We start from the raw sequence: 26245 nt of genomic DNA on the forward strand, positions 1-26245 counted from the left end.
CAAATACTCGGAAAGGTGGCCCTTGACAAAGTAAGTGAAGAATATAACCATTCTACTCACAGTGACAAGGAATTGTTTATACGTCAGGATATGTGGGCAGGTATATTTTTACCACGTACTATAATTTCTCCCCAAACATGCCATCATTTTTGTTGCAGGGTAAGGAGTATAAAACCGAAACCCTGGTTTATCCGAAGGTTCCCATGTGAATGGAAAATTCATTCTAGAATACTGCTGCTGTCACTGACAACCAACTCCTTCATTCAGGATGCCGCCTAATAATCCTGAAATGCAGTAGAACTTCGTTTCCTTCTAAATATTCCAGTGGCTCAGTGACTTCATAAGTCGATCTGATGGGGGGGGAAAAAAAGCATTGTTTTTATCTGTTGAGGCTTCAGATTTTAGCAGGATAAAGCTCTTGCCAGTGCATTTTTTGTACCTCATTAGCGCTAATTACGAGAACTATGGGAAACAGCGCAACGTCTTCACATGTGGGCTGCAGGGCAGTTCGGTGGCTGTGCTCATACATAGCCTTGCTTAAATGCCAGAGCAGAAAAGGCTCTCCCTCCCATGGTAGTCAGCCGGCTAGCTCCAGCATGCCCTTGCCTTGGGGAGGTGTCCAATCCCATGAGCCCTTGTCGATGTTCCATTGACCCAGGGCGAACCATGTGACTGTAAGTGAAGGGACGAGCAATCCTCACACAGGATGAAAGAACACAAACTATGGACAGGGAAGGACACAGCGCCAGACATGAGATCACCAGTGTAATCAGTCTGCGGCACAGTGCACGGCCCTTACATACACTGAAGCAAGAATGAACGCGAAAGAATGCCTAAGCGGGATTGTGTTTCCACTGCTCTGTGGGACCGATTTCTCCTTCTCAGATTTTAAGTCCTCTAATTTTAGACAAACAAATGTAAACCTGTACTGCTAAAAATACGTCCGAGAGTAGACCTACCGTTGCCAAAACAAAAACATGTTTTTAGGGTTGGTTTGTTTTTGTTTGTTGGTTATTAGCTTTATGTATTTGTACGGAGGAGTTTCAATTCAATATGTAAATACATCTTGATCAAAATTTGGAAATGGGTCTTGTTCACTCCTACAGCTGCATCAAAGAGTTGTTCTGAACCTACATAAATGCAAAGGAAGGAAGGAAGGAAGGAAGGAAGGAGGGAAGGAAGGAAGGAAGGAAGGAAGGAAGGAAGGAAGGAAGGAAGGAAGGAAGGAGGGAAGGAAGAAAGGAAGGAAGGAAGGAAGGAAGGAAGGAAGGAAGGAAGGAAGGAAGGAAGGAAGGAAGGAAGGAAGGAAAATGTTACTTTCTTGGTGAAGAGAGAGGAGGAGAGAGGGAGGGGAATTTCCTTGGAAACAATATTATTGTTCAATTTTTCTCTATTAAACAAACCTTTTCCCCTAAAGAATAATATGTAGTTAATGATTTGGAAAGATGATAAGGTAAAAAGATAGATTTCCCTGAAAGTTACTGTAGAATTCTGCTCAAGGAAAACTGGCAGTATCATTACAATTAGTAGACAAATTTGTCTCTGCGAAACAAATGAAGGCAGTGTCTCTACAAACCAAGTTAAACACAATGATCTAAATGATTCAAGATCCAATCAAAGCAGCAAGTAAGATGAGAAAGGAGAAGTAATCAGATTGTTTGTCTTCATTCAGAAAAAATTGTTAGATAATAATCACTTTGTTTTCCTACTTAGGCAGCCTCAGAAACAAGTGGGATTTTTTTTGGGGGGGGTCCGGTCGTGGGGCCTGAACTCTGGGCCTGGGCGCTGTCCCTCAGCTCTTCAGCTCAAGGCTAGCGCTCTACCACTTGAGCCACAGCGCCGCTTCTGGCTTTTTTCTTTTTGCTTATGTGGTGCTGAGGAATCGAACCCAGGGCCTCATGCATGCAAGGGAAGTGCTCGACCACTGAGCCACCTTCCCAGCCCCTGGGATTTTATTTTTAAGAAACATTATGGTGAAAATAGGAAGAGTGTGAACTTCTCTAACCCCAGCCATCACATTCACAGCCCAAGCAGACACGGGGGAAAACACAGGTCCCCACATCTGGAAATGTATGCCACCATTCCATTTGCTTCCTGTTCATCAGAACTTGGTCATTTAGCCCCAACTCTTGTGAAGAAGGCTGGGAAATATGGTCTCCATTCTAAACTGTCTCAGCCTGGATAGAATTTGGTAGCTCTCTACCCAAAGGAAAGAGAATATGAAATTTTGGAGGAGTCTGATAGGGAGTAAGTAGCATGGACATTTGGAGCTAAAAATGGTCAACACTTGACCCTAAGTTACTCTCAAATGAGTACAACCTTAGTGACTAAATCCAAGAGATAGCTTTATTTCTGCTTTCTACATCCACCTTTCTGTGTAATGTGAGATCCCAGTAGCCCATGCAAACACTGTCACCAAAGAAGAGAAAACCTCAGAGAAGAGGTTCCTTTTGATTGGTCCAGGGTCCCACAGATAGCAGGAGCTGTGAGGAGAGTGGAGAGTTGGATGTTTCACACTGGGTAGTTCTGAGCCCCAGGATGTTCACGTGCTAAAATGAGAGTTGACAATGTGCCAGGGAAAATGTCAATTTCCTAACCGATCAGGAGTTTGAGTTGCACGAGTTAAAGAAACAGTGTGTTGCAATGCCATCCTCTTTCTACCACGCTGACTATTTGCCAAGACTCTTCCTCAATTTTCCTCAAAAGAGTTGAGGATTTTGCTGCAAGAGATGAGCAAAGAGACGAACACAATCAAACTTTAAAAAAAAAATTGCTCAAAGAGATGAGCAAAATCAAACCTGAGGCTGGCAGAGGGAGGGAAGGCAGCAACCGTCAGCTTGCTGGCTGGGCACGGAACAAAATTGCTGTTTCCCAGGGATTCTTATCATTTGCTCCAGACTGACATGCCACTGAAAGCCAATGCGGTGGTTGACTTAAAATTGTGTTTTAAACCTACCCTGCATTCCTCATCTTTCCTAGCATATTATGTACACAACCGTGCTAAAACCACAATAATAAGGCTGTTCCCAAGAGCCTGGTCACCATAGACGTAGAGGAGAAATTTAACAGAAAGGGTTAATAGACGTTTTAACCGTAGATCCAAGTTGATCATTTTGCTGAGTGTAGGTTTTAGTTGTGTGAGTACTTTTTTCACGAGTGGAAAAGAATAAGCAAATAGGTATCTTCTAATGCCAGGACTATACCAAACACACACACACACACACACACACACACACACATTTAAATTTCTTGTCTCTTAAGGATACAGTTTGGATCTTAGATGTCTCCCAGGGACCTATATTGTAAAGACTTTGGAGCCATGGGGGAAGATGGGGTTAGGGGCATTAGGAGTTCTCAGGTCACCTGGAGCAAGCCCTTCCCCAGCATCAGAAGACCGGAGCCCCTTCCTTCTCTCCTTAGCTTCCTCTTCGGGGAGTGTGAACGAACAGTGGGTTCACACTCCTCGCCTAGTGTTCAAACCCCGTGGCAGGCCCCAAAGCAACAGGTCTACCTACCCATTGCGGTGCAGAAGCCTGGATTCACGGCGAGCCCACAGAGACCCGGTTTGCAATAACTAGGATGTGAGTGGGAAGGACAATCCTTTCTCTTTTTCAGATCCGTTGTCCGGGGTGTTTGTGACAGTTGATGCAAAGCACACACACGCACACGCACTTGCACATACATGCACACACGCACACGCATGCACACACGCACACACGCGCGCACACACACGCACACACACGCACATGCACACATGCACACACGCACACCCATGCACACACACGCACATGCACATGCACACACGTGCACACACGCACATGCACACACAACACGCACAGACATGCACACATGCACACACGTGCGCACGCATGCACACACTCACACATGTACATGCACACACATGCGCACATACATACGCACACGCATGCACACGCGTACACGCGCACACACATGCACACCCGCGCACACATGCACACACATGCACACCCGCGCACACATGCACGCACATGCACACGCACATGCACACGCACGCACACACGCAGCCAGGGACCTCCCTCTGCGTTACACACCAGGCCAGGCGCTGCCCCACGCACAACCTGTGCTCCCAATGGACTGGGCGTTGAAAGGATGCGGTCCAGCCCAGGCCCCGCTCAGCGCCCGGGCGGGCAGGCCCCGCTCAGCGCCCGGGCAGGGCCCAGCCCAGGCCCCGCTCAGCGCCCGGGCAGGGCCCAGCCCAGGCCCCGCTCAGCGCCCGGGCAGGGGTCCGCCCCAGGCCCCGCTCAGCGCCCGGGCGGGGTCCAGCCCAGGCCCCGCTCAGCGCCCGGGCGGGGTCCAGCCCAGGCCCCGCTCAGCGCCCAGGCAGGGCCCAGCCCAGGCCCCGCTCAGCGCCCGGGCAGGGGTCCGCCCCAGGCCCCGCTCAGCGCCCGGGCAGGGCCCAGCCCAGGCCCCGCTCAGCGCCCGGGCAGGGGTCCGCCCCAGGCCCCGCTCAGCGCCCGGGCGGGGTCCAGCCCAGGCCCCGCTCAGCGCCCGGGCGGGGTCCAGCCCAGGCCCCGCTCAGCGCCCAGGCAGGGCCCAGCCCAGGCCCCGCTCAGCGCCCGGGCAGGGGTCCGCCCCAGGCCCCGCTCAGCGCCCGGGCGGGGTCCAGCCCAGGCCCCGCTCAGCGCCCGGGCGGGCAGGCCCCGCTCAGCGCCCGGGCGGGGTCCAGCCCAGGCCCCGCTCAGCGCCCGGGCGGGGTCCAGCCCAGGCCCCGCTCAGCGCCCGGGCAGGGGTCCGCCCCAGGCCCCGCTCAGCGCCCGGGCAGGGGTCCGCCCCAGGCCCCGCTCAGCGCCCGGGCAGGGGTCCGCCCCAGGCCCCGCTCAGCGCCCGGGCGGGGTCCAGCCCAGGCCCCGCTCAGCGCCCCGGCGGGGTCCAGCCCAGGCCCCGCTCAGCGCCCGGGCAGGGCCCAGCCCAGGCCCCGCTCAGCGCAGGGGTGAGCATGGCCGCCTGACCGTTGGTGCTCTCTGCTTCCCTCTCGCACGCAGCGGTGAAGTTCGGCAGGATGTCCAAGAAGCAGCGGGACAGCCTGTACGCCGAGGTGCAGAAGCACCAGCAGCGGCTGCAGGAGCAGCGGCAGCAGCAGAGCGGCGAGGCCGAGGCCCTGACCCGCGTGTACAGCAGCAGCCTCAGCCACCTGAGCGGCGAGACGGGCGGCTCCTTCCACGCCAACGGGCACGCCATCGACCTGCCCAAGTCCGAGGCCTACTACAACGTGGACTCAGGTCAGCCCTCCCCGGACCAGTCAGGACTGGACATAACTGGCATCAAACAGATCAAGCAAGAACCCATCTACGACCTCACCTCCGTCCCCAACTTGTTTACCTATAGCTCTTTCAACAACGGGCAGTTAGCTCCAGGGATCACCATGACAGAGATCGGTAAGTGCCGGTTTTCTCCTCCGAGGCCTCCGTCCCCTTCGGCCAAGGCCTTCTTGGCTTGGGTCTAGCAGCCACCGTGGCTGCTTCTGCGGGGGGCTTCGGGGTTGTAAAAGATGAACTCGGGAGGCTGAGAATGGAGGATCGCAGGGGAGGCCAGGCTGGGGGGCAGAGAAGGCTGGGATCCCCAGTGAACCCCTCCAAAACCAGCAGCGGAGCTGTGGCTCAACGTGGTGGAGCTCTGGCTTTGAGCAGAAGAGCTCAGGGACAGCGCCCAGACCCTGGGTTCAAGCCCCACAATTGCCAACACATACCTTAACTACTTAATCCTAAAAATGGCTATTTGGTACCTTGCCCCATAAAAGTTGATTTTAAGTAAAGAGAGAAAAGAACTAACTGTGAAGAAATAACAGGCGCTATGTGTTGAATCTGGTTTCTTACTGGTCGGTATCAATAGGACAACTTCAGCAAGTATCCAAAATGATGTTGTTCAGAGAGATTTAGTGAAAACATACAGAAACCGTGTGGAATAACCAAATGAATAGTAGCTCACCATCCCTCCCCAATAACTGCACACATAGATCAAATACACAGTGCATCTGTTTCTTTCTGTGTGGGAGGGGTGGAGCACAAGACTGCAAAGGCTCTGCCAATCTGCATTAAAGAACGAATATACATGGGGTTCTGAACTAACACAGTTAAGAGAGGCTGGTCTGCCTGTTCTAGAACACAAGAATGCAGTTCAGGTAGTCACAAGCAAGACTGCATAGCATCAATGTGGTCTTCGTCCGGCCATAATGCCTTTCCATTCATAGGGAGTGATCATCAAGGGCATCCTAGCTCTCTTCTGACCTTGTGTGCTTTGTTCATCCCTCACAACTCTCCTCAGTAATGGGATTGTATGTCCACTGCAGTCTGGAAAAACTAGACCAACAGTGGTCACACTTAGTTCCACCACTCAGGCAGGGTGATTCCAGAGTTCTCATCGTGGTCCATCCATCAACCTGCTACTTGCAAGGGGTTTAAGTGGAAGCACCTAATCTTCCTAAGAGAGAATGTAAAAAAGAAGGAGTGAGAGAGAGAGAAAGAAAAGAGAGAGAGGAAAGAGATAAAGGAGGGAAAGAAATAAAGAAAGAGAAAAAGAAAGAAAGAGAGAAAAAGAGAGAGAGAAAGGAAAGAGAAAGAGAAAGGAAAGGGAAGGAAAGCAGGAAGGCAGGAAGGGAGGAAAGGAGGGAGGGAGGGAGGAAGGAAGGAAGGAAGGAAGGAAGGAAGGAAGGAAGGAAGGAAGGAAGGCTACCATCTTATTTTCATTTATGTTACTTAAAATCTAAGTTCCCCAGTCTACCCTTTATATAGAACATAAATAAATTCCAAATGAATTAATTATCAACAATGGTTGGACAGCCTTTGCCCTATACCCTGAAGGGAAGTCACTTAACTGTCCAGAAATCATGGTTTATTTGTAAGTTAGCATCAGTACAAAGTATTATGGGAAGAGAAATACAGCAAAAACCATCAAATGCAATTACATTGTCCTGACAGTACTCCCAAATTTAGCAAAGTCCAAAGCCTAAATAATGGCTTGGATTGAATTCTGTTAAAACAGCAATGCCACCTAGTGGACACAAACCCATTTCATGAGTATCTACCTAGGGAGATACTGCTGGACTATCCAAACAAAATCCCACTTATTTCACTAAAAGACTAAGTTCTTAGCCAGGTACCTCTGGCTCATGCCTGTAATCCTTGCTACTCAGGAGGCTCAGACCTGGAGAATGGTCATTAGGAGACAGTTTGGGCAGAAAAGTCTTCAAGATTCCATCTCCAATTAACCAGCAAAATGCCAGACTGGAAGTATAGCTCTAGTGGTATAGCACCAAGCTGGAAGCAAGTGAACTGAGCAAACATGAGACCCTGTGTTCAAGATCAGTATAGCCAAACATACATACACACACACACACACACACACACACACACACACACACACACAGAGTTCTTAACAGGACTGTCAGAAAAACATTACTGGTATAGAGTATTGGTTAAGTTCTGAGGTCAGACTTCCAGAGTTTAAAACCTAGTTGTGTCTTTTCCCTTGGGAAACTCACTTGTGAATGCTTGTAAAGTTGCATCTACTTGTAAATGTCTTACGTGTAAATGCTCATGACTTCTTAGACAACACCTGTCATACCTAAGTGTCATTATGTAATAATGTTACTGATATTATAGTTATTGCTTGATTAAGTTCACTAGTAATGGCCTGTATTTAATTCTTATTAAAATCTGAGTATGAGTTGAGTTCCAGCGGCTCACACCTGTAATCCTAGATACTCGGGAGGATGAGATCTAAGGATTGTGGTTAAAAGCCAGCCATTTCAAGCAAATCCTGGAGACTCTTATCTACAATTTACCAACAAAAAGCTGGAAGTGGAGCTACTACAGCTCAAGTGGTAGCCTTGAACACAAAAGCTCAGGGACAGCACCCAGACCTTGAGTTCAAGCTCCAGGACCAGCACCAAAAAGAAAAAAAAAAAAACCTGAGTATGTGTTACATATTGGTCTGCCCACTTTTATATGTGGTTAAAAACAGAGAACACATTTGGTCCAAGAAACATCAAGCCCCATTACAATGTATGTCTTCCCATCAAACAAATGAAACTCCTTGCAAGCTAATTGTTCTAGGTGATATAAACTAGAATTTGTAGAGTTTGCATGTGGACATTTCAGCTTGATTTGATTTGTAAGCATCAAAATCCAATCTAGTTGATAACAAGTTGTCCCAGAAAGAGCCCTGCACACATCAACAGAAAATCGAATTCAAGATTATATTACATCGAAGAAAATTTTTAACATTTTTCTTGGCTCCTAGAAATCCCGATATGCCTTTTCTGTTTTCTGAGGAAGAATGAAATTTGTGCTGCAATCAGATTTTTATACTAAGATTGAATTATCTTAACACTTTTTTAAGACCAATTTTTGGGATGTTGGAAGAGTCAGGGATATCACCCCACAAAAACACATCTTTCTGTAAGTGGCCATAGGAATTCAGACTGCCTAGGTTAAGATTCCGATAATAATGGTTAGTTTAGGAAGGAGAATGTAGAGAACCCTTTCCTGCATTCTGGTCATTTTTCAATGTCCACCAACACATCCTGTCAGCTGTAAGTAAACCATTCTCGTGCAGATGAAGTAAATAAACCATTTTCTTGCTGATAAAGAAAATAAGAGCTAGAAGCCATAAATAGGGCACAGAGTTAGTTCACTAGCAAAGCTGAGCTAAGTCATTTCACGACCCTAAATTTCCAGGCAAGCTTTCCAAATTAGCTTTTGAAATGTTCCAATCACTCAAGACAAACAGGCTTCACAACTTCCCTGGGCCAGGGACACCTGGCGAAATTAGTAATTGTGATTCAAATTTTCGTGGGTGGACTGAAGGCATATGGCAGAGTGTTTGCCTTGCATATACAAGCCTGCAGTTACTAATCACAGAAAAGAAACTTCGGCATGCATGATTAAGAGGCGAATGGGACCTCGGGTAAGGGAGGTATGAGAATCCATTATCCTGAGACACCTCTCACAGCAGGAAAGTTTTCTTTTCAAACTTTTGAGAATAGCCAAACAAAAGTACAGAAGAGAAAGTAAAAGCCATGAAACATTTCTGGAATTACATCCTTGAGGTCTTCAAAATCCCCAAGGAGAAAGAAGCCATCAAATCACAGACAGAAAAAAAAAAGCTGCAAATTAATATTTAGGCAGTAGTACTAATAGAGCTTGGCTGGAAACTTCCTTCAGGCCCACATGATGGATGCGTTGTATCTTCGGGAATAAGATTTTGCTGCAATTGGTGATAGAGAAAGGAAACTAGCTAAGAGATATTCAGCAAACGAGCAACGGCCTCTTCCTTTTTTGCTTCCCTGTTATAGCTCTCAGATGATCGAGGGGGATTCTGTGGGACTAATACTCTTAATGAAAGCTCATTTAGGCTGAAAGGTGATTGACAATGTCTCTGGGAGGTATCAGACAACAAGACAATTCAAACAGCTGAGCAGCATGCTTTCATAAAACAAAAATATCTCCATCAAATTAGCTATGATGTTGAGGGAATCAATTACCCTTAACCCATACCACCTGGCGGTTGGTAGTAGGCTAAGCAATCTTCCTTCCAAAAGGCAGATGTCTATTTTAGACAAAAATGATCTCATTGATGTTGTTCTATATAACGTTAAACATAGATTTCTTTTTAGTTTCCTTTTGTTTTCTATGTTATAAAGTCTGGAGTTTTAAATAGCAAAAAAAAAAAAAAAAATAGAAATAGGGCTGGGTACGGTGGTACAGTTCTGTAATACCAGCTACTCAAGAGTTGGGGATGGACTCCTAAGACCCTAAGGAAATAGACAAACAGACCATAGGTAGATAGACAGATATAGATAAAAGTAAAAAAAAATTTTAAACTAGAGCAAAACGTTGACACAATGCTTGTCCAACAACTACAAGGCCCTGAGTTAAAACCCCAGTAGTGCCCCCCAAAAAGGGGAGGGGGGAAAGAAGGAAGCCTCATTTTTCAATGTTACTTATTGCAGAAGCTGATGATTAATAGCTAAAGAAGATTACAGAAAGAGGTTGGCTTAGAAGATACCTGCAGCTTGTTATGGTACTATTTTCTGCTCAGGGCTACATAGAAATGTAGGCGATCTCACTAGTGGTGTTTTATTTTGCTGAATTCTATAAAAGCGGACGATGGTTCCATTCTTCACTATTAAGAAACCCAAATGGGCTGTTACAATCTCCTTTTATGACTGGTGCAGAAAATAGAAACGAGGGGAAGCCATAGGGTTTGGGTGAAGAGAGGACTGCTGGGAAATCCTGAAGGACGCTGGAGAACTTGCCTGCGGCAGGAGCCAGTGAGCAATCTCTCTGGGAGTCTGGTGGCAGTGACAGGTAGAGCTCTCATGGGGTTAAAAAGAGAAAAAATCACCCCACCAATGACACAGTTAGTAACCACCATCACCTCAGAAATGAAAAAGGGTATGCAAATTATATTCAAATGAGCACTACAGGCAAGCAGGGACTGCTTAGGGGGCCAAGCCACTCCAAGTTAATAGACCACCCCTGTACGAAGTGACCACAGAGATGCAGCTTTGGGGGAAATCTACCTGTCCTTCCTGGGCCCACACCATTCCACCTTCTCCCTACAAAGGAGCCAGCCTACCAAGGTCACCTATTTCCAAAGAGGGACTTACACAGCTACGCTGACCTATTTACGCTGTCTGTTTCTATGTCGTCCACCGTATACTTCCCAAAAGGTGCTGAGTTCTACAATCCTATCCTTGATCTCAAAAACAATTCCCTGAGTGCAGAAACTGGACTGGTCAACCAAATTTGCCATCTATTTTTTAATCTCTAATCGCTAAGGTTTATTTTGCTTTTATTTCCTCTCTAGAAAGTCCGGAGTTTTAAGTATCAAAAAATATAGAAATAGGTTGGGCATGGTGGTGGTAGATGCCTGTAATACCAGCTACTCAAGAGCTGGAGATGGATACACAAGACTCTAAGGAAATAAACAGGAAAAAAGTGAGGATGAATGACCACGTGTGAGCAGGAATGACCCCAGAGGACCCCTGAGGCAGAGGACTCTGCAGTTCTTCCTTAGGGTCATTCAAAGCTACATCTCTTTAGGCGTCTTTGAATAACCTTCCAAAGACAACCGAAGGTCACTAGTGATATTTCATAGGACTGAACTCAGTGCAGACTTCATACAACTGAAATGGCTGGCGTGATGCGCATAAAACATTGTGACTAGAAAGGCTCTGGTGTCAACAAATGTTGACCACATACATCTAGATGCTCAATTCTGCTCTTCCAAATGTGCCTGTCTGTCCACAGTATCTGAATGCTTAGTCATCTGCAGGCTGGTTCCTCTGTTTTTACAGCTTTCCTAATCTGCTAGCATTCGTTAATCTATCACCTTGTATGTTTTGACTGGAAATTGTGCAAATTAATTTTCCTTACTAGACTTCCTTTCTCTGGAGATACATTTTTTTTGCCAGTCCTGGGGATTGAACTCAGGGCCTGGGCACTGTCCTTGAGTTTCTTTTGCTAAAGGCTAGCACTCTACCACTTGAGCCATAGCACCACTTCCAGCTTTTTCTGCGTATGTGATACTGAGGAATGAAACCCAGGTCTTCATGCACATGAGTCAAGCACTCTACCACTAAGCTACATTCCCTGGAGATACTATTCTAGGATTCAATTTTGACTCAGGATTCAGAACTTCATGAAGAGATTCTAAAATCTACCAGGAAAAAAAGAGAGATGTTTTGATCAGCTATTGGAAAGCCAATTCTATGTAATACACCCAATTTCAAAAATCCATAGTAAATATGAACTATTCTGCAGTAAGAAAAAGATTTCAAAGGTGTCTGCCTGTGGCTTTGTAGAAAGAAATACTGGTTACTTACAAGATGACCTATGAAATACATCAGTTTCCACGTTCAATCATATTGCAAAATGTTATGCTACAGGCAAAGAAAAAAGAGAGGAAGAAAGAAAAGAGGAAAGGAAGAAGGAAGAAGGGAGGGGAGGAAGGAAAGAAGGAAGGAAGGAGGAAAGGAAGGAAGGAAGGAAGGAAGGAAGGAAGGAAGGAAGGAAGGAAGGAAGGAAGGAAGGAAGGAAAGAGGGAGGGAGGGAAGGAAGAAAGAAAGAAAAGAAACAAAGTAAAAAGAAAACATGCTTTTAACACATTGCAAGCTTTGACATTGGCTCCCAGATCTCAAAATTGCTTTGGCTTCAGCGGCAGTAAACGTGCACTGCTACTTTTCAGGCACCCAGTTTTGGAAGAGCTGGTTAGGGTTAAAATACCACATGGCCCCTGAAAGCCATTGATCACCTGGTTAACGGAGGTCAATCAATATACGTTTAGCTTCATTAACTGAGTATATAGCTAACTTAATAGGCTTTTGCCAGTATAGGTTTTATTTCTGTTCACGTTTGCAAATGTGAACACACTGGTTGAGAAAGCTCTCAGATGTAACTCTTGTTTTTGTTTGGTTTTGGTTAGTCTTTGAAGATAAACTTTTCTTTGACAATATTCCCTCAACAGTGAGGAGAGTGAAATTACTATTTAACTTTGAGGATATCTGTGAGGCCTTTGGGGAAATGCTAATTGGTTTTCAGACCAGTTTGTTCTGGAACAATTGGTGCTGGACTATTTGGAAAGCACTTATTTTAAAACATTAGTCAATTAAGTGCATTATTTAAATAATCGAATTACTTTTTCAGGTTTAGGTTAAGTGTCTGAAAATGTAAAAATGGCCCCCTAGATTACCTCCAAATTACTTCTTCCTAAAAGGTCAGCAATGCATTGACTGCATTTCCAAAAGGGTAGTGAGGTGGGGGGGAGGAATTGCTCCTGTTTAAATTAACAACCAATCCATATGTCAACAAAATTCGAACAGTAAAAATCAATCCTAATGATGGCCCTGAGCAATTGCGATAATTAGGCTTCATCATCTGTGACCCCCGGTTGTCCTCTGGGTAAAGTATGGAGGTACAGCAGCTTTTAAAAGAGAGGAGGTGAAGATTTAAATAGGGTCCAAACCGTATTGTCTGTCTTATCTAAGGATTTTCACGCGCTTTGCAGACTGGAAACAGTACCCTCCTCCTCCTAGTTCTGTATGTCATCTCCTACATGGGACAAACAGTATAAAATCCCCATGGATTCCCCCAGTGACCCACAGTTTCCCACAACTTTTAGAAAACATCACCATTCCTAGAAGCAAGGCTTAGCTGTAGAATGCCTGGCTAGCAAGCAAAAGCCCTCAGTTCAAACCCCAGTAGTAGAAAGAAAAAAGAGGAAGGAAGGAAGGAAGGAAGGAAGGAAGGAAGGAAGGAAGGAAGGAAGGAAGGAAGGAAGGAAGGAAGGAAGGAAGGAAGGAAGGAAGGAAGAGAGGGAGGGAGGGAGGGAGAGAAAGGGAAGGAAGTCCAGGCACCGGCTTAGCTGCTTAGGAGGCTGAGATCTGTAAGATTACAAGACACCTTGGGCAGACAGTTAGCTACAATTAACCAGCAACAAGCTAGAAGTAGAGGTGTGGTTCCAGTGACATAGTGCCTTGAATGACAAAGCCAAACAAAAGACCAAGGCCCTGAGTTCAAGCCCTGGTACTGGCACAAAGTAAAAGGAAAGAAAGAATACATCATCGCTGTCAGAGCCTCCGTGAATGGAGAATCAAATTAAAAAAAAAAAAAATCTTAGAACTTTAGGAAGTTCATGACTTTCCCAAAGCCAAGTCTGAAAGGGATCTTCTTTGGCCTTCCTCGTTTTACCTACAGCTTCCTGTAGAATTCACCAAATTGTAGGACATTTCCTGTGCTAACCTTTTCTGATTGCTCTAGGAAAGAGGTCTTCTGACTTGAAAGTTAACTTTGAAATGTAATGTTTTCCTAAGAGATTCTTTCTCAATTTTATTAACTAGTTTCAGAAAGGAAACTGCAATTTTCCCCAAAATTAGACATGCACTAATGCACTGAAACAAAACAGTCGTGATCCAAACCATCTTTCTGTTTTTCAACAATTAAGAAAGCATCCCCTTTTACAGTTAATGTGCTTTGTTTTTCTGTGTGTTATTATTTTTTATGTGCTCTGCTTAGGCTACAAATGTTATATGGCTTCTTTTGGTTTTCATTTCCTGCCTTCCCACTTATTTCTCCCTTTTTATGCTCGTGGTGCTTGAACTCAAGGCCTGAGTGTTGTCCCTGAGCTTTTTTGCTCAAGGCTAGCACTCTACCACTTTGAGCTGCAGTTCCACTTCCGGTTTCCTGGTAATCAATTGGAGGTAAGAGCTTCATGGACTTTCCTGCCCAGGCTGGTATGGAGCCTCAGAGCTCAGTCTCCTTGAGTAGCCAGGACTACAGGGTAAGACCCTGGGTGCCCAGCTCACTTTTTTTTTTGCTGTTGTTATTGTTGGTCTGGTCGTGGGGCCTGAACTCTGGGCCTGGGCACTGTCCCTCAGCTCTTCAGCTCAAGGCTAGCGCTCTAGCACTTGAGCCAAAGCACCACTTCCGGCTTTTTTCCTTTTTGCTTATGTGGTGCTGAGGAATCGAACCCAGGGCCTCAGGCATGCAAGGCAAGCGCTCTACCACTGAGCCACCCTCCCAGCCCTCACTTTTTATTTAAATACTATATTCCATGAATCTTGAGAGAATTCAAGCCACTTAATCTATTCTCTTAGTCTTTGTCCAGTTACTGTTATTATTCTCATTAACCTGATTTTCATTATTTCTTCTCTCATATTTGATTAATGTGTGTTTTATCATATTTTCAGCATTTTTAAAGACAGTAATACAATGCTATGTTTTGTTCATATATTTTTTCTGAAAAAAAACTTGATGCAAAAAAATTTGATACATAAAAGGAAAAAATCAGTGATGCCAGTTTCTGAATAAAGGATGGACTAGATTTTTACATGAAAAGGAGACTGGAAGCTTTATCATGGACAGCAAAAAGTGAGGGGCTATTATTGCCCCTAAGAAGAATTCAAGGCAGGCACTGTAACGCGGGCCTGTAATAATAGCTATTCAGGAGGCTGAAATCTGAATCTTACAGTTGGGAGCCGGGCTGGGAAAGAGAAAATTGTGAGACTCTTATCTACAGTTAATCTAACTAGTTAATAAATCCAGAAAAAGATGTTGCTCAAGTGGTACCATTTCAGTCATGGGGGAAAAAGCCAAGAGCGAGCCCAAGGCCCTGAGTTCAATCCCCAGTACAGGCTAAAAAATTCAAAACCCATAAATGCTAAGTCTACTATTTCTTTCAAGGTTAACGGATCACTAATAACATTTTTGTTTTAAGTTTAAATGTTAATATTTTTATTCTGAAGCAGTTTTATTTATGCTAAAAGGAATGATCTCTAAATAGAGACTCAGATTCTAGGAGGCCTTTACATGGCTTTATCTTCTCAGACATTGTCATCAATAACAAGCCACAAAGCTTTATCTGCCTAATGACAGAAAACTCATAAAATTAGTGATCCACTGTAAAAACCAAAAATGTATTTGCTGAAATGTTTCACTTTACAACTCATTGTTTTAATATCATGTAGCTAACAGCCCTTGAGTGTGGATTCTAAGAAATGGTGATACTATGAAAACCTAATTCAAGCACTTAAAGCATGCCTTGAGCAAGTCCACAGAGATATCTTGACATTCATTCAAAGTGAATCCCTTAAGAATTCCACTTTCACAATAATCATATAAACTAAAACAGAGGTTTCCTAGCTTCTTAAGGCAAGTGACAAATTAAAAATTCATTAATCATTTTGATTGAGGCTGAGACAGAGCATTTTTAGCAAGAATACTTTCAAGTCTAAAAGGGAAAGAAAAAGCTCTCTTGTGGAGGAAAATGAATGGGGGTACAGTTCATCATGAAAGAGCATTCCATAAGAAGAGGCAAGGAGGTAGGCAGGTGGAGACTCAGGAAAGTCAAACACAACACCCTCTACTGCTCTGTCCTGCTTGAATCTCAGCTCTCACTCCATGGTAGCTGGGCCAGAGCGCTCTTTGCAAATAAACATAAAGGTACCTGTTTTAAAGATATCCTTAGCGCTCCCCATTCCCAGGATGGGCGCTTCTAGAAACCTCCCTTGCCATCTGTATCGGAGCCCCTGTAGCCTTTGGAGAGCGCCATTTGCTAGAAATGTCTACTGAGAGCTAAAATAAGCCCCTTTGGTGGAAAAACCCGCTGAGTGGTTGAAATCAGAACCCCAGAAGGTCACTTGCTATTTTAGTAGCTGCAAGCTGGTTCCTCTTTTTATAACATCGCAGTTATAAACAAGAAGTTGTCACCTTGTCAGTTTACTTCTTTCTTTGCCAAAATAAGCAGAGGTAGCCTGTTTTCTACATAGAAACTAGGTAATTTGGATGACTTGTTTTCAAACGTTGTCTTACTATTGAATGAATACGCAGGAAAAGCTGTTTTGCCTATATTTCTTTAACCATTGCTTCAAGTTTTTTTTTCCTTACATCTTTTGATATCTTCTGATACGACTGACCTTTAAAACTCCGCTGAGCTGTGTAAACTTTGTCACATCTTGACTTCAAGAGGGACTTCCTTTCCCTCTTTGATTTATTGAAGCGATCACAATGAAGAATATTGAGGATGGGTGGGAATGTGAAGGTTCGTGTGTGTGTGTGTGTGTGTGTGTGTGTGTGTGTGTGTGTGTGTGCTTGCACGAGCAAGGGGAGCAGGAAGGAGAGAGAAAGAGAAACTTATAAGTATGAAGATATGGTCTGACTTGAGCTGGAGGAAGGAGATGAGTTCTATAATTATTGCACACACTATAGAGAATTACTACCAATTTTATTCCATTTCCCCTTCCAAAACTTAATTTCTGTCTTCTTCTTATCCATATCAAAAGCAAAGGTTATATCCTTAAGACTTTTAGAGAAATGTGTATCACTTAACATTTTGTTTACTGGCCTGTATCAATTATTTTTTAAAGTTTCTTGGTTTCTTTTTTGCATTCCACTTATACATTCTCATTTCCATCCCATAAAGTTAGCTCATATATGAAGTGACAGGTTCTATTAATCAAACATTAATCCTGCGTTAGAATAAGCCTTTCCCTAAAAATAAGTAAATAAGTCAAAGACTAAAACATAATAGAAATTTTATAGAAACAAATCTTTCATATGTTTATCCCTATAGGAATATGGAAAGGAAAAAGGAGAGAAGAGGGGGAGAGAGAAAGAGAGAGAGAGAGAGAGACTACACATGAAATTAAGAGTAGCATATAAGTCACTGTGTACTTCTGTTATGAGCAAAGCAGCTTTCCCACTCCAGGGTGCTAACCCAATCTCGGCCTTACTGATCACACCTTAGAACTTTAGCTACTAAGAAGACAGAACCGTGCTCTCCCCATAAGCTCATTACCACCTCCACTTAAAAACTCATCCGCCTTTTCCCTAGTCCATGTGCATCACCTCTAATGGTGGCAGAATTTCCCATGAGTTGGTTGTCTGTGCTACATTCCTGTCAGGCCCATTTGCCCGGCCTGTTGGATGCCAGATCCTTCTTCAGTAACTACCATGTGTGGCCCAAGCTCAAGAATCCAACAAGCTGAACTCAGATAGAGCTGCAACCCTAGTCAGGGTGAGGAGGGAGGGTGTTCAATTGCCCCGAAAGATTCCATCTCCTAGGCTTCTTGGCCTCCACCTCCTTTGTCTGGACTTTCTCATGTGATTGGTCCCTGGAGAGGACTGCGTTTAAGATTACCTTTTCTATTTGTCCAGGCAAGGACTCTTGAAAGTTCCTTTGGCTCCCAGAAGAAACTTTGCATACTGTATTCTTTGTCTCTCCTTTTGTCCCTTCCTTTTAAGTCCTTCCTTTTACACAACTGTAGTCTCTCAGTCCAAGCAAACTCTCTTCCTCTGATGTTCAAGATCCTTTCTATTCTTCAGAACGAGACTTCCAGCCAGGCTCCCTTGAGGCCACATCTCGTTTTACCCAGAAAACCTTATGCCTTAAGGACCTGAGCCTTGTCAGGGTCAAATCGGTTTTTGCATGTGACTCACCTCTGTACTGTAGAATGGGGAGAAAGCTGAGGGGGAAATATAGCTGCAACTGTAGCTCCTGCAGCTGTACCTCCATTGCCATTTGCAAGGCTTCTGTGCCAAGAGATTTGTCTCTTATGCTTGCCACACAGGCCTGTGAAATAGTGTGTGCTTGGTGCAGGCTTCTGAGTCGTTCTGAGTATTTGGGCTCTGAGATGATCAACAAAAAGGTTCATCTTTGCTTTCTCAAATGCCTTGCAAAATAAGGCAGGAGGTCGATGGACATTTGGGTGTTTATTAGACAGATGAAAGGATGGATGGACGTAAAGATGGATGGGGTGGATAAAATGGATGGATGGATGGATAGACATTCTCAATATTATCCTTAAGGACTCATCGTTGATCAAGAACTTACTCTATCTAATACCCCCTCATTTTCTTATTGCTCTATCTGCTGCTCTCCTGTATTTGCTTTCAGATTTGTTCTGAATCTCAACCTTCCACTCCATCTCCAGCAGACCTTCTTAAATCTTACCCTGCTTTTCACAACAGCCTGGCTAACTCCACTCCCCACCCGCCCACCCCCATCCCCCACCCAGTGCCATTTCTTCTTCTTTGCTATGACTAGGATCATTTTCCTTAAAGAACTGACCATGTCACTGTCTGCCATGTCCCTTCTTCCTCCGCTTCCCATTTGCCTTCAAGATTTAAAAAAAAATCAGAGATAAGATCTAGAATCCTACAAGATAGAGCTCCAGATTGCTTATCCATCCACCCAAGCCCTCTACTGCAAACACACCAGAACTCTTGCCATGAAATATGAACCCATTGCAGCACTGCATTTCCTGACTCCATAAAAACTGGTCCAGTGCCATGCCTTCTTTCTGAACCTCCCTTGTTTCCCCCAATGAAAGCAAACGTGGCCAGCTGTCGTAAAGCACAGTTGTAATCCCAGCACTGAGAAGGCTGAAGTAGGAGGATCACAAACTTGTCTGGCTTTGACTACATACATAGCCAAACCTTGTCTCCATGCAAGTAAAATGAATAGATGGAAAAGATTAAGATACATAAAAGGAGGTTGGTTATAAAGATGTAAGGGCGGTGATAGTATAAGAGTGTGGAGATCATTTTTCTGTGCCTTTATAATATTGTTCTCCCTACCTGTTTGACCCTTCAAGGCCCAGCTGAGCTCTGCTGTGGTTATTTATTATTGAGCCTATGGAGTTAAGACACTTTGTTTTGGAGGTTCCCACAATCATGTGGAATATGTGTTCTGATCTGATTGCAAGATCCTTCCACACAAAGGCAATGTCTTTTGTTTTAACCTACACTGTGCCCTGTTATATAATAGAAGCGTTGCTCAAAACCCATTTGTGGACGAGCCATTGGGACAGTCCGGTGGTAGGCTCTGTTATGACGCAGTTCCTGGAGAGCTCATAGCACTGAAGGTCTGAGACAGACAGAAGCACACAGCAGGAGCCTCAGTAGAAGGCGGCATCAGGACACTGAGTGTGGCCAGCCTTTTCACATAGCGAATCATAGCAAAGGCAGAGAAGCCCTCCCACTGAACGGATATCTGAGTCAAGTCCTAGAGCGTACATGTTTTCACTTTCTCACATGTTCATTATGTCTGCCCTGCTCCCCTCATACTCCATAGTATTATTGAGTGGCCAAGGGCAGAAGACCAGAGAGTTCTTAAGCTTTGGCTAGTGGCTCCCAGAAGATAATCTAATGAACAGATAGTAGCCAGGCACTGGTGGCTCACAGCCTGTCATTCCAGCTATTCTGGAGGCTGAGATCTGGAGAACCATAGTTCAAAACCACCCCAAGGAAAAGAAAGTTCACACAGCTCTATCTCTAAAACAGCCAGCAAAAAACCCAGCAAAAGGCATTGCTCAAGTTAGATCACTAGCAGAGAAAGCACAAGACCTTAAACTCTAACCTCAGTACCAGCAGGATAAAAAAGGACAGTTTGTTTTTTTTCCGGAATGTAATTTTGATGAATATTTCTAGTTTTGCTTCCAAAACCTGGAGCCTGTAAACTGCCAACAAATCAGCAGATCTTTGAAGCCGAAAACAAACTACTCCATGAAGACAGAAGTTTGACAACTATAAAGATATAAGAGCTTTTATGTTTTCACTTAACAATCAGAGAAGAGATGTACATTAGAATATAAATAGCTGGGATGCACAGATGAAAATAAACAATACTGAATCACGATTTACCAGTGTTCTGCAGTATGATGTGTAGAGGAATTGAAAAACGGAGAGTTTGGAATTGTTTGTCTGTTGGTGCTGTGGTTTCGACTTAGGACCTCTTTCTTGCTAGCAGACACTCTGCCACCTTAGTGATACCAGCCAGGTGATTTTTGCTTTAATTATTGTTTTATATTGTTCCCATCATCTTGTGTTCTATTACAGAAGTTGGCCTCAGATCATCTTCTTGTACCTTTCAAACGCCTGAGATTACAGGCATGTACTACCCTGCCTGGTACTATAGGAATTTTTTTTTAAGAAAGTACTTTGTGTTATGATAGACAATGAAAGTCTACACATGCTCAATAAAGTATGACCATCATCTTGTAAGTTAACCTTTTACATCATCTTCTACTCTCTCCCCTGTTTTGATGAGGGAAAAAACTAACAAATGTTGGAAGAGCTTCTTTTGGTGACACTGATTGCTTGAGTCACATCTCTGTTCTATGTCCGTTGGAAGCATCAGATTGCTTCCACCAAGACAAACTATACAGCATGTGCTAACAGTGATCAACATGGTTGGCTTCCATTCAGTGTTTTTGGGGTGCCAGTGAACCAGTGAAGGAGTGGGATTTAGAAATTTCACTCATATCCTAACTGACATTTCTCATTCATTGTCTGTATCACTGAAACTAAATTGAGTTCCTATCACATACAATCAGAAAAACTTAGAGACATAAAGACAAGAAACCCAATGACTGTTCTCAGGACTGTCCTGGGAAAACAAAAGAGAGCCATTTTAAGGGGTAAAAAAAATAGAATTTGCCATTTGAAAGGATACAACCGGAAAACACAAGAAAAATCCCATTTCTGCATGAGCCAAGAAGTGACTGGGCAAAAGATTCCCTCTTCTTCATTCCATACATACCCCACACACCAAACTCCCAGGTATTTGGGTGTCTCAAGCTGTCCCCGTCTCCGGATGTTCAAACAGCAGATGGCACAAAGGAAGGCCTCCTGCCGGCTTCTCCAGCGTCTGGGGCCTCACCGGAGCCCTGCAGAAAAGCTCTTCCCTCTGACTCTCTCACTCCACTTTTGCACATCAAATGCAAACTGATCAAATGCAAGATAAAATACAACTCATCTGGAACAAACTACTCCAAAAACAACACAAGAGTATTGTGTTTGTCACCACTTTTTAGAAGCATAATCATATCCTCATTTATAACTTTTTTCATCCAGGTGTTATTGTTATTGTAGAGGAGGTATACAGAGGGGCTACAGTTACACAAGTCAGGTAGTGAGGACATTTCTTTTGGAACAGTGTCACCGCTTCCCTCCTTGTCTCCCAGTTTTCCTTCCTGGCCCCCCTCCTCCATAAGTTGTACAGTTCATTTTCAACATAGTGTCTAGTGAGTACCACTGCTGCACTTGTTCACCCTTTTTCCCACCATTTCTGTGCTTCTCCTTGCCCTCCCCAAATCAGATAGCCTTATATATAAGAGAAAAGGTACCGGAGTGAAAAAAGCAACAAAACAGAAAACAAACAAAAACAAAGCAAAAAAAAAAAAAATACCTCTTTTTCCATTTCCTTGAGTTCATTTCGATCAACATCATTTTATATGATCATATGCACGTAGCTATAGAGCATTTGTGATCCTCTCCCAAGAATATCCTTCTTTGGGCTCACTGTGTGAGTGTTTAGAGTCCTGTATAATTTATCATGTCCATGTGTAAAGGGAAAAATAGTATATAATAAGTTAAGAAAGTTGAATGTAATAGCTCCATGACTCAACCTCAAAAGTCAACTCAAGGGCCCATATTATTTCATCTATTATTCTGTTCTTATCGGTGTAAGATGGATGCATGGTCTAAAAGCAAATCTACCTGACCAGTGTCACCTGCAAAGTGTGATTCTATCTCGGTCCTTCTAATCTGTTCCTTCATTCCTGTAATCTTTTCTTTCTGAGCTCATCATTATATAATCTTGTCTGTGACAGATAAACACATTTTTAAGATGGGCAAATATATTTATATGTAAACTTTCTACATATGCAATTAAATGAGATCTTAATAGGCTTCAAAACATTTTAAACTATTTAGACGGTATGCAGTAGGATTTTTAGTAGATATTCAGGCCAAAATCAAACAAGATACTTTTATGAAAGGGGTAATTTTCATCAAGATGCCTTGTACTTATAAACTGATCAGTTGAATGGTAGCCCCTTTGTAGAACTACTTAAATGTAATAAAACTACTTTTCAAACCAATAAGGTAAAAAAAAAAAGTTCACATATCTTTAAAGAAAGGCATTATTTGAACACTTTACAACATGAAAAATCTCATAGCTGTCATCCAACAGGGACAGGCAAGAGGAGGAACATTGATCAAAAGACTGCAAATTTTGAAAATGCAGACTTTAGACGTGTGGTGGCTCATGCCTATAATCACAACACTTAAAGGCAGAAAGCAGAATGGTGGGTTTGGGGTACACCTGCGCTATATAGCATGGTTAACAGTAACTTGGACTAAGTAGTAGGGCCCTGTCTAAAAAAAAAGAGGGTGGGGGAGTTCAGAGATTTTACGAGAGATTGTGCTGTGAAATGTTAAAGTTGTTCCAGTGCCCTTAGAAAATCTCCAGAGCACATTCCTGTAGTGAACTTCTTAGCATGATTTCAGTTACAAGCCTTCAAATTGATATGCTTTCTCCTAGATCGAATTGCACAAAACATCATCAAGTCCCACCTGGAGACGTGTCAGTACACCATGGAGGAGCTGCACCAGCTGGCATGGCAGACTCACACCTATGAGGAGATTAAGGCGTATCAAAGCAAGGTACTCTGCAACACAACCAGACTCTCCTCTGTAATCCACTCATATCCGCCACCTTCAATCTCAGCCCCAGGGATAGCTTAGTCCACGTCACTCCTGGGTACCATACAGGGCTTAGTGAAAGGCACTGTCTGACTGACCTCCCAGAGATAGTGTGCCTTCCCCACATGGTCTTAATATAGTTAATGCTGGCTTCTTGAGCCCTTGTGCATTAACCTTCTCTAACACACACACACACACACACACACACACACACACACACACACACACACACACACACACACAGAGGAAAGGAAATATTCTAAATTTTTATTCTTGCCCTACCCACTGAAAAGGACACAAGAAATAAAAACTCTCATGCTATTATTAGTGGCAATATTTCTGCATATACAAGGGAGAATTCATAAAGGGAAGTAGTTGCTTCTTGTTTGATGTTCCTATTCCCTGACTTCAGGATTGAAATTCTTAATGATAAGATCAACCAATGAGTGGAATGGGGGGGGGGGGGGAAGGAGTTTTCTTGTGCACCAGTATTGGGACTTGAAATCAGTGCCTGGGCACTGTCCCTGAGCTTCTTTTTGCTCAAAGCTAGTGCCCTACCACTGAATCATACACCACTTCTGGCTTTATCTGAGTAGTGTATTTAAGATGAGAGTCTCACAGACTTTCCTACCCTGGCTGGCTTCAAACCATGATCCCCAGATTTCAGCCTGAGTAGTTAGGATTACAGGTGTGAGCCACTGGCACCCAAGTTCAGTGGAATTTTTAAAAAATCAGATATATAAATATATGTGTATCTAAATGTATGGCTTATATATCATACTGATTTTTCTCTCACAGAACAACAAGCTTTATTACTATTATATAAACATGGATGTGGAGGTAAAGATATTTCTGTGGTGAATAAAAAGCAGAACCCATACAACATGGATTTAAGGTTCTCAGGTCAAATAGAAGAAGCCCAAGAACTAAAATACATTTATATTCTATATTATTCTATAGTATAATGGGAGTAGATGCTATATTATTCTATAGTATAATGGGAGTAGATGCTATATTATTGATGAGAGTGATTTCATTTCAGGGGATGCCCTTTCCTTTGGAAGAATTCTGAGCTTGGCTCCGCTGGCTCACACCTGTAATCCTAGCTACTCAGGAGGCTGAGATCTGAGGATCACAGTTCAAAGCCATCCAGAAAAGGAAAGTCTATGAGACTCTTATCTCCAATGAACTTCCAGAAAACTGGAAGTGGAGCTGTGGCTCAAAGTGATAGAACACTAGCCTTGAAATAAAAGGCTCAAGGACAGTGCCTAGTCCTGAGTTCCAGCTCCACAACCAACCAACCAACAAATAAATAAATAAATAAAATATTAAAGTTTAAAGGCTACCCAGGACCCAAGAAAATGACATTCTTTAAGGCCATGAATGAAATCATGTTTTTATCTAATAGATTAGGAAACTGAATTTGTTTGGGTGAAAAGAAGGAAGAAGTAGTAAAATAAATAACTATTTTAAACAATACTTCAATGGTTGGATGCCAGGCTCCATTGGTAGAGCGCTAGCCAATGAGTGAAAGCCTTAGGTACTGAGTTCAATTCCCAGACTCAGGCCAAAAAGGGAAAGCGTGGGGGGAGAGAGACAGAGAGAGAGAGGGAAGCAATAATACTTCTATTAATTTTGCCTTAGTATTTTGGCAACGGTGGTGTATTGAGATTCAGACAGGTCAGAACATAACCATAAAAGAAAACAACATTGCTCTGAACATTTAACAGAATCACTTAATTTCCCACCTTAGGCCCCAAGTGGCAGGTGAGCCTTGAAGGTATCACTGACTATGTCTTCAACTCTCTGTGGCACTTCTGACTGTTCCCACACTCTGTCTTCTCTCCAGTCCAGGGAAGCTTTGTGGCAGCAGTGTGCCATCCAGATCACTCACGCCATCCAGTACGTGGTTGAGTTTGCAAAGCGGATCACAGGCTTCATGGAGCTCTGTCAGAATGACCAGATTCTACTTCTGAAGTCAGGTGAGCAGAAGTCTCATGGGGCCTTTATTTTAAACCCAAATGTGTTTGATCCTTAGCTTTCTAACAATTCCAGAATCTCCTTCTTCCAACAGGTAGCTAGATCTCATTTTTGCCATCCACATTGTCAGCTAAGTCCCAAAGGAAACTCTTAGTAATAACAATGTCCTGATGCGCATTCATTTTTCCCCCTTTGAAGTCAAATACAGTTTTGCTTATTGAAAGTAGAGCTATTAATTGTGGAGGTTGCGATACCCAGCTTGACGGGCTGTGCAAATAATTAGCGTGTCAAGGTGGCTGAGTTGCTGAGCTGGCACTAAGGCCTGCTCCTTGCCTTCTGTGAAAGGAAACAATTCAGGCTGGCTGAGCGCCGCCACTGTGGTCATTTCCAATCCCTTTAATGAGGATAGCCTGCAGCTATGATGCTCCGGAACTTTACCAACTTCATCTTTCTTCCCTCCCTCCTCCACAAGCACTCACTTTGGAAGTATCCCAAGAAAATCTACATGTAGTTGACTTTGCAGATACCATTCCCTTTCTCAGATTCCTTTGAAAACAGAAATTATGCCCTGTGCCAATGGTTTACACCTATAATTCTAGCTACCCAAGAGGCTGAGATCTGAGGATTCTGGTTTGAAGTCAGACAAGGCAGGAATCTCTAATAAACCAACAAAAAGCTGGAAATGGAGCTGTAGCTTAAGTGGTAAAGGGCCAGTCTAACCAAAAAAGCTATAGATAGTACTCAGGCCCTGAGTTCAAACCCCAGTACAAACAAGAAAGACAGAGACAGCGACGGAGAAAGATGGAAGGAAGGAGGGAAGAAAGGAAGGAAGGAAGGAAGGAAGGAAAGAAAGAAAGAAAGAAATAAAGAAAGAAAGAAAGAAAGAAAGAAAGAAAGAAAGAAAGAAAGAAAGAAAGAAAGAAAGAAAGAAAGAAAGAATACTGTGGTGTATGAGTTACTCTTTGGTCATAGTTCATAGTAATAGTAATAATAATAATCTTTTTACATAAAATAATATGCACACATATTTTCATTTGATATCTCATTTAACCTCATGAGATCATTACTTTCCCATCTTAAAGCAAAGGGAGGCAAGGATTTATAAAAGTAAAAAAAGTAATGTCCAAGTTAGGATACAGTAAAGCCACCAATACAACCATGTTCATTGCAATACTATTCACCATAGCTAAGGTATGATATCAGACCAGATAGCCCTCAATAGACAAATGGATCAAGAAAAT

At 43.5% G+C, this 26245-nt stretch overlaps 1 protein-coding gene across 1 annotated transcript in view; it reads left to right on the forward strand.

Moving 5' to 3' along the window:
• Rorb (RAR related orphan receptor B) overlaps positions 1–26245 on the forward strand; it is a 79653-nt gene that overhangs the window by 26530 nt on the left and 26878 nt on the right. The window contains exons 4-6 of the mRNA XM_042699392.1: positions 5022–5414; positions 22864–22985; positions 24874–25006. Coding sequence (XP_042555326.1) covers positions 5022–5414; positions 22864–22985; positions 24874–25006 — 648 coding nt within the window. The remainder of the gene's footprint in view (positions 1–5021; positions 5415–22863; positions 22986–24873; positions 25007–26245) is intronic.

Source organism: Dipodomys spectabilis, unplaced genomic scaffold (assembly GCF_019054845.1).
Source record: "Dipodomys spectabilis isolate Male_0828 unplaced genomic scaffold, ASM1905484v1 ptg000241l, whole genome shotgun sequence".
Lineage (NCBI taxonomy): Eukaryota > Metazoa > Chordata > Mammalia > Rodentia > Heteromyidae > Dipodomys > Dipodomys spectabilis.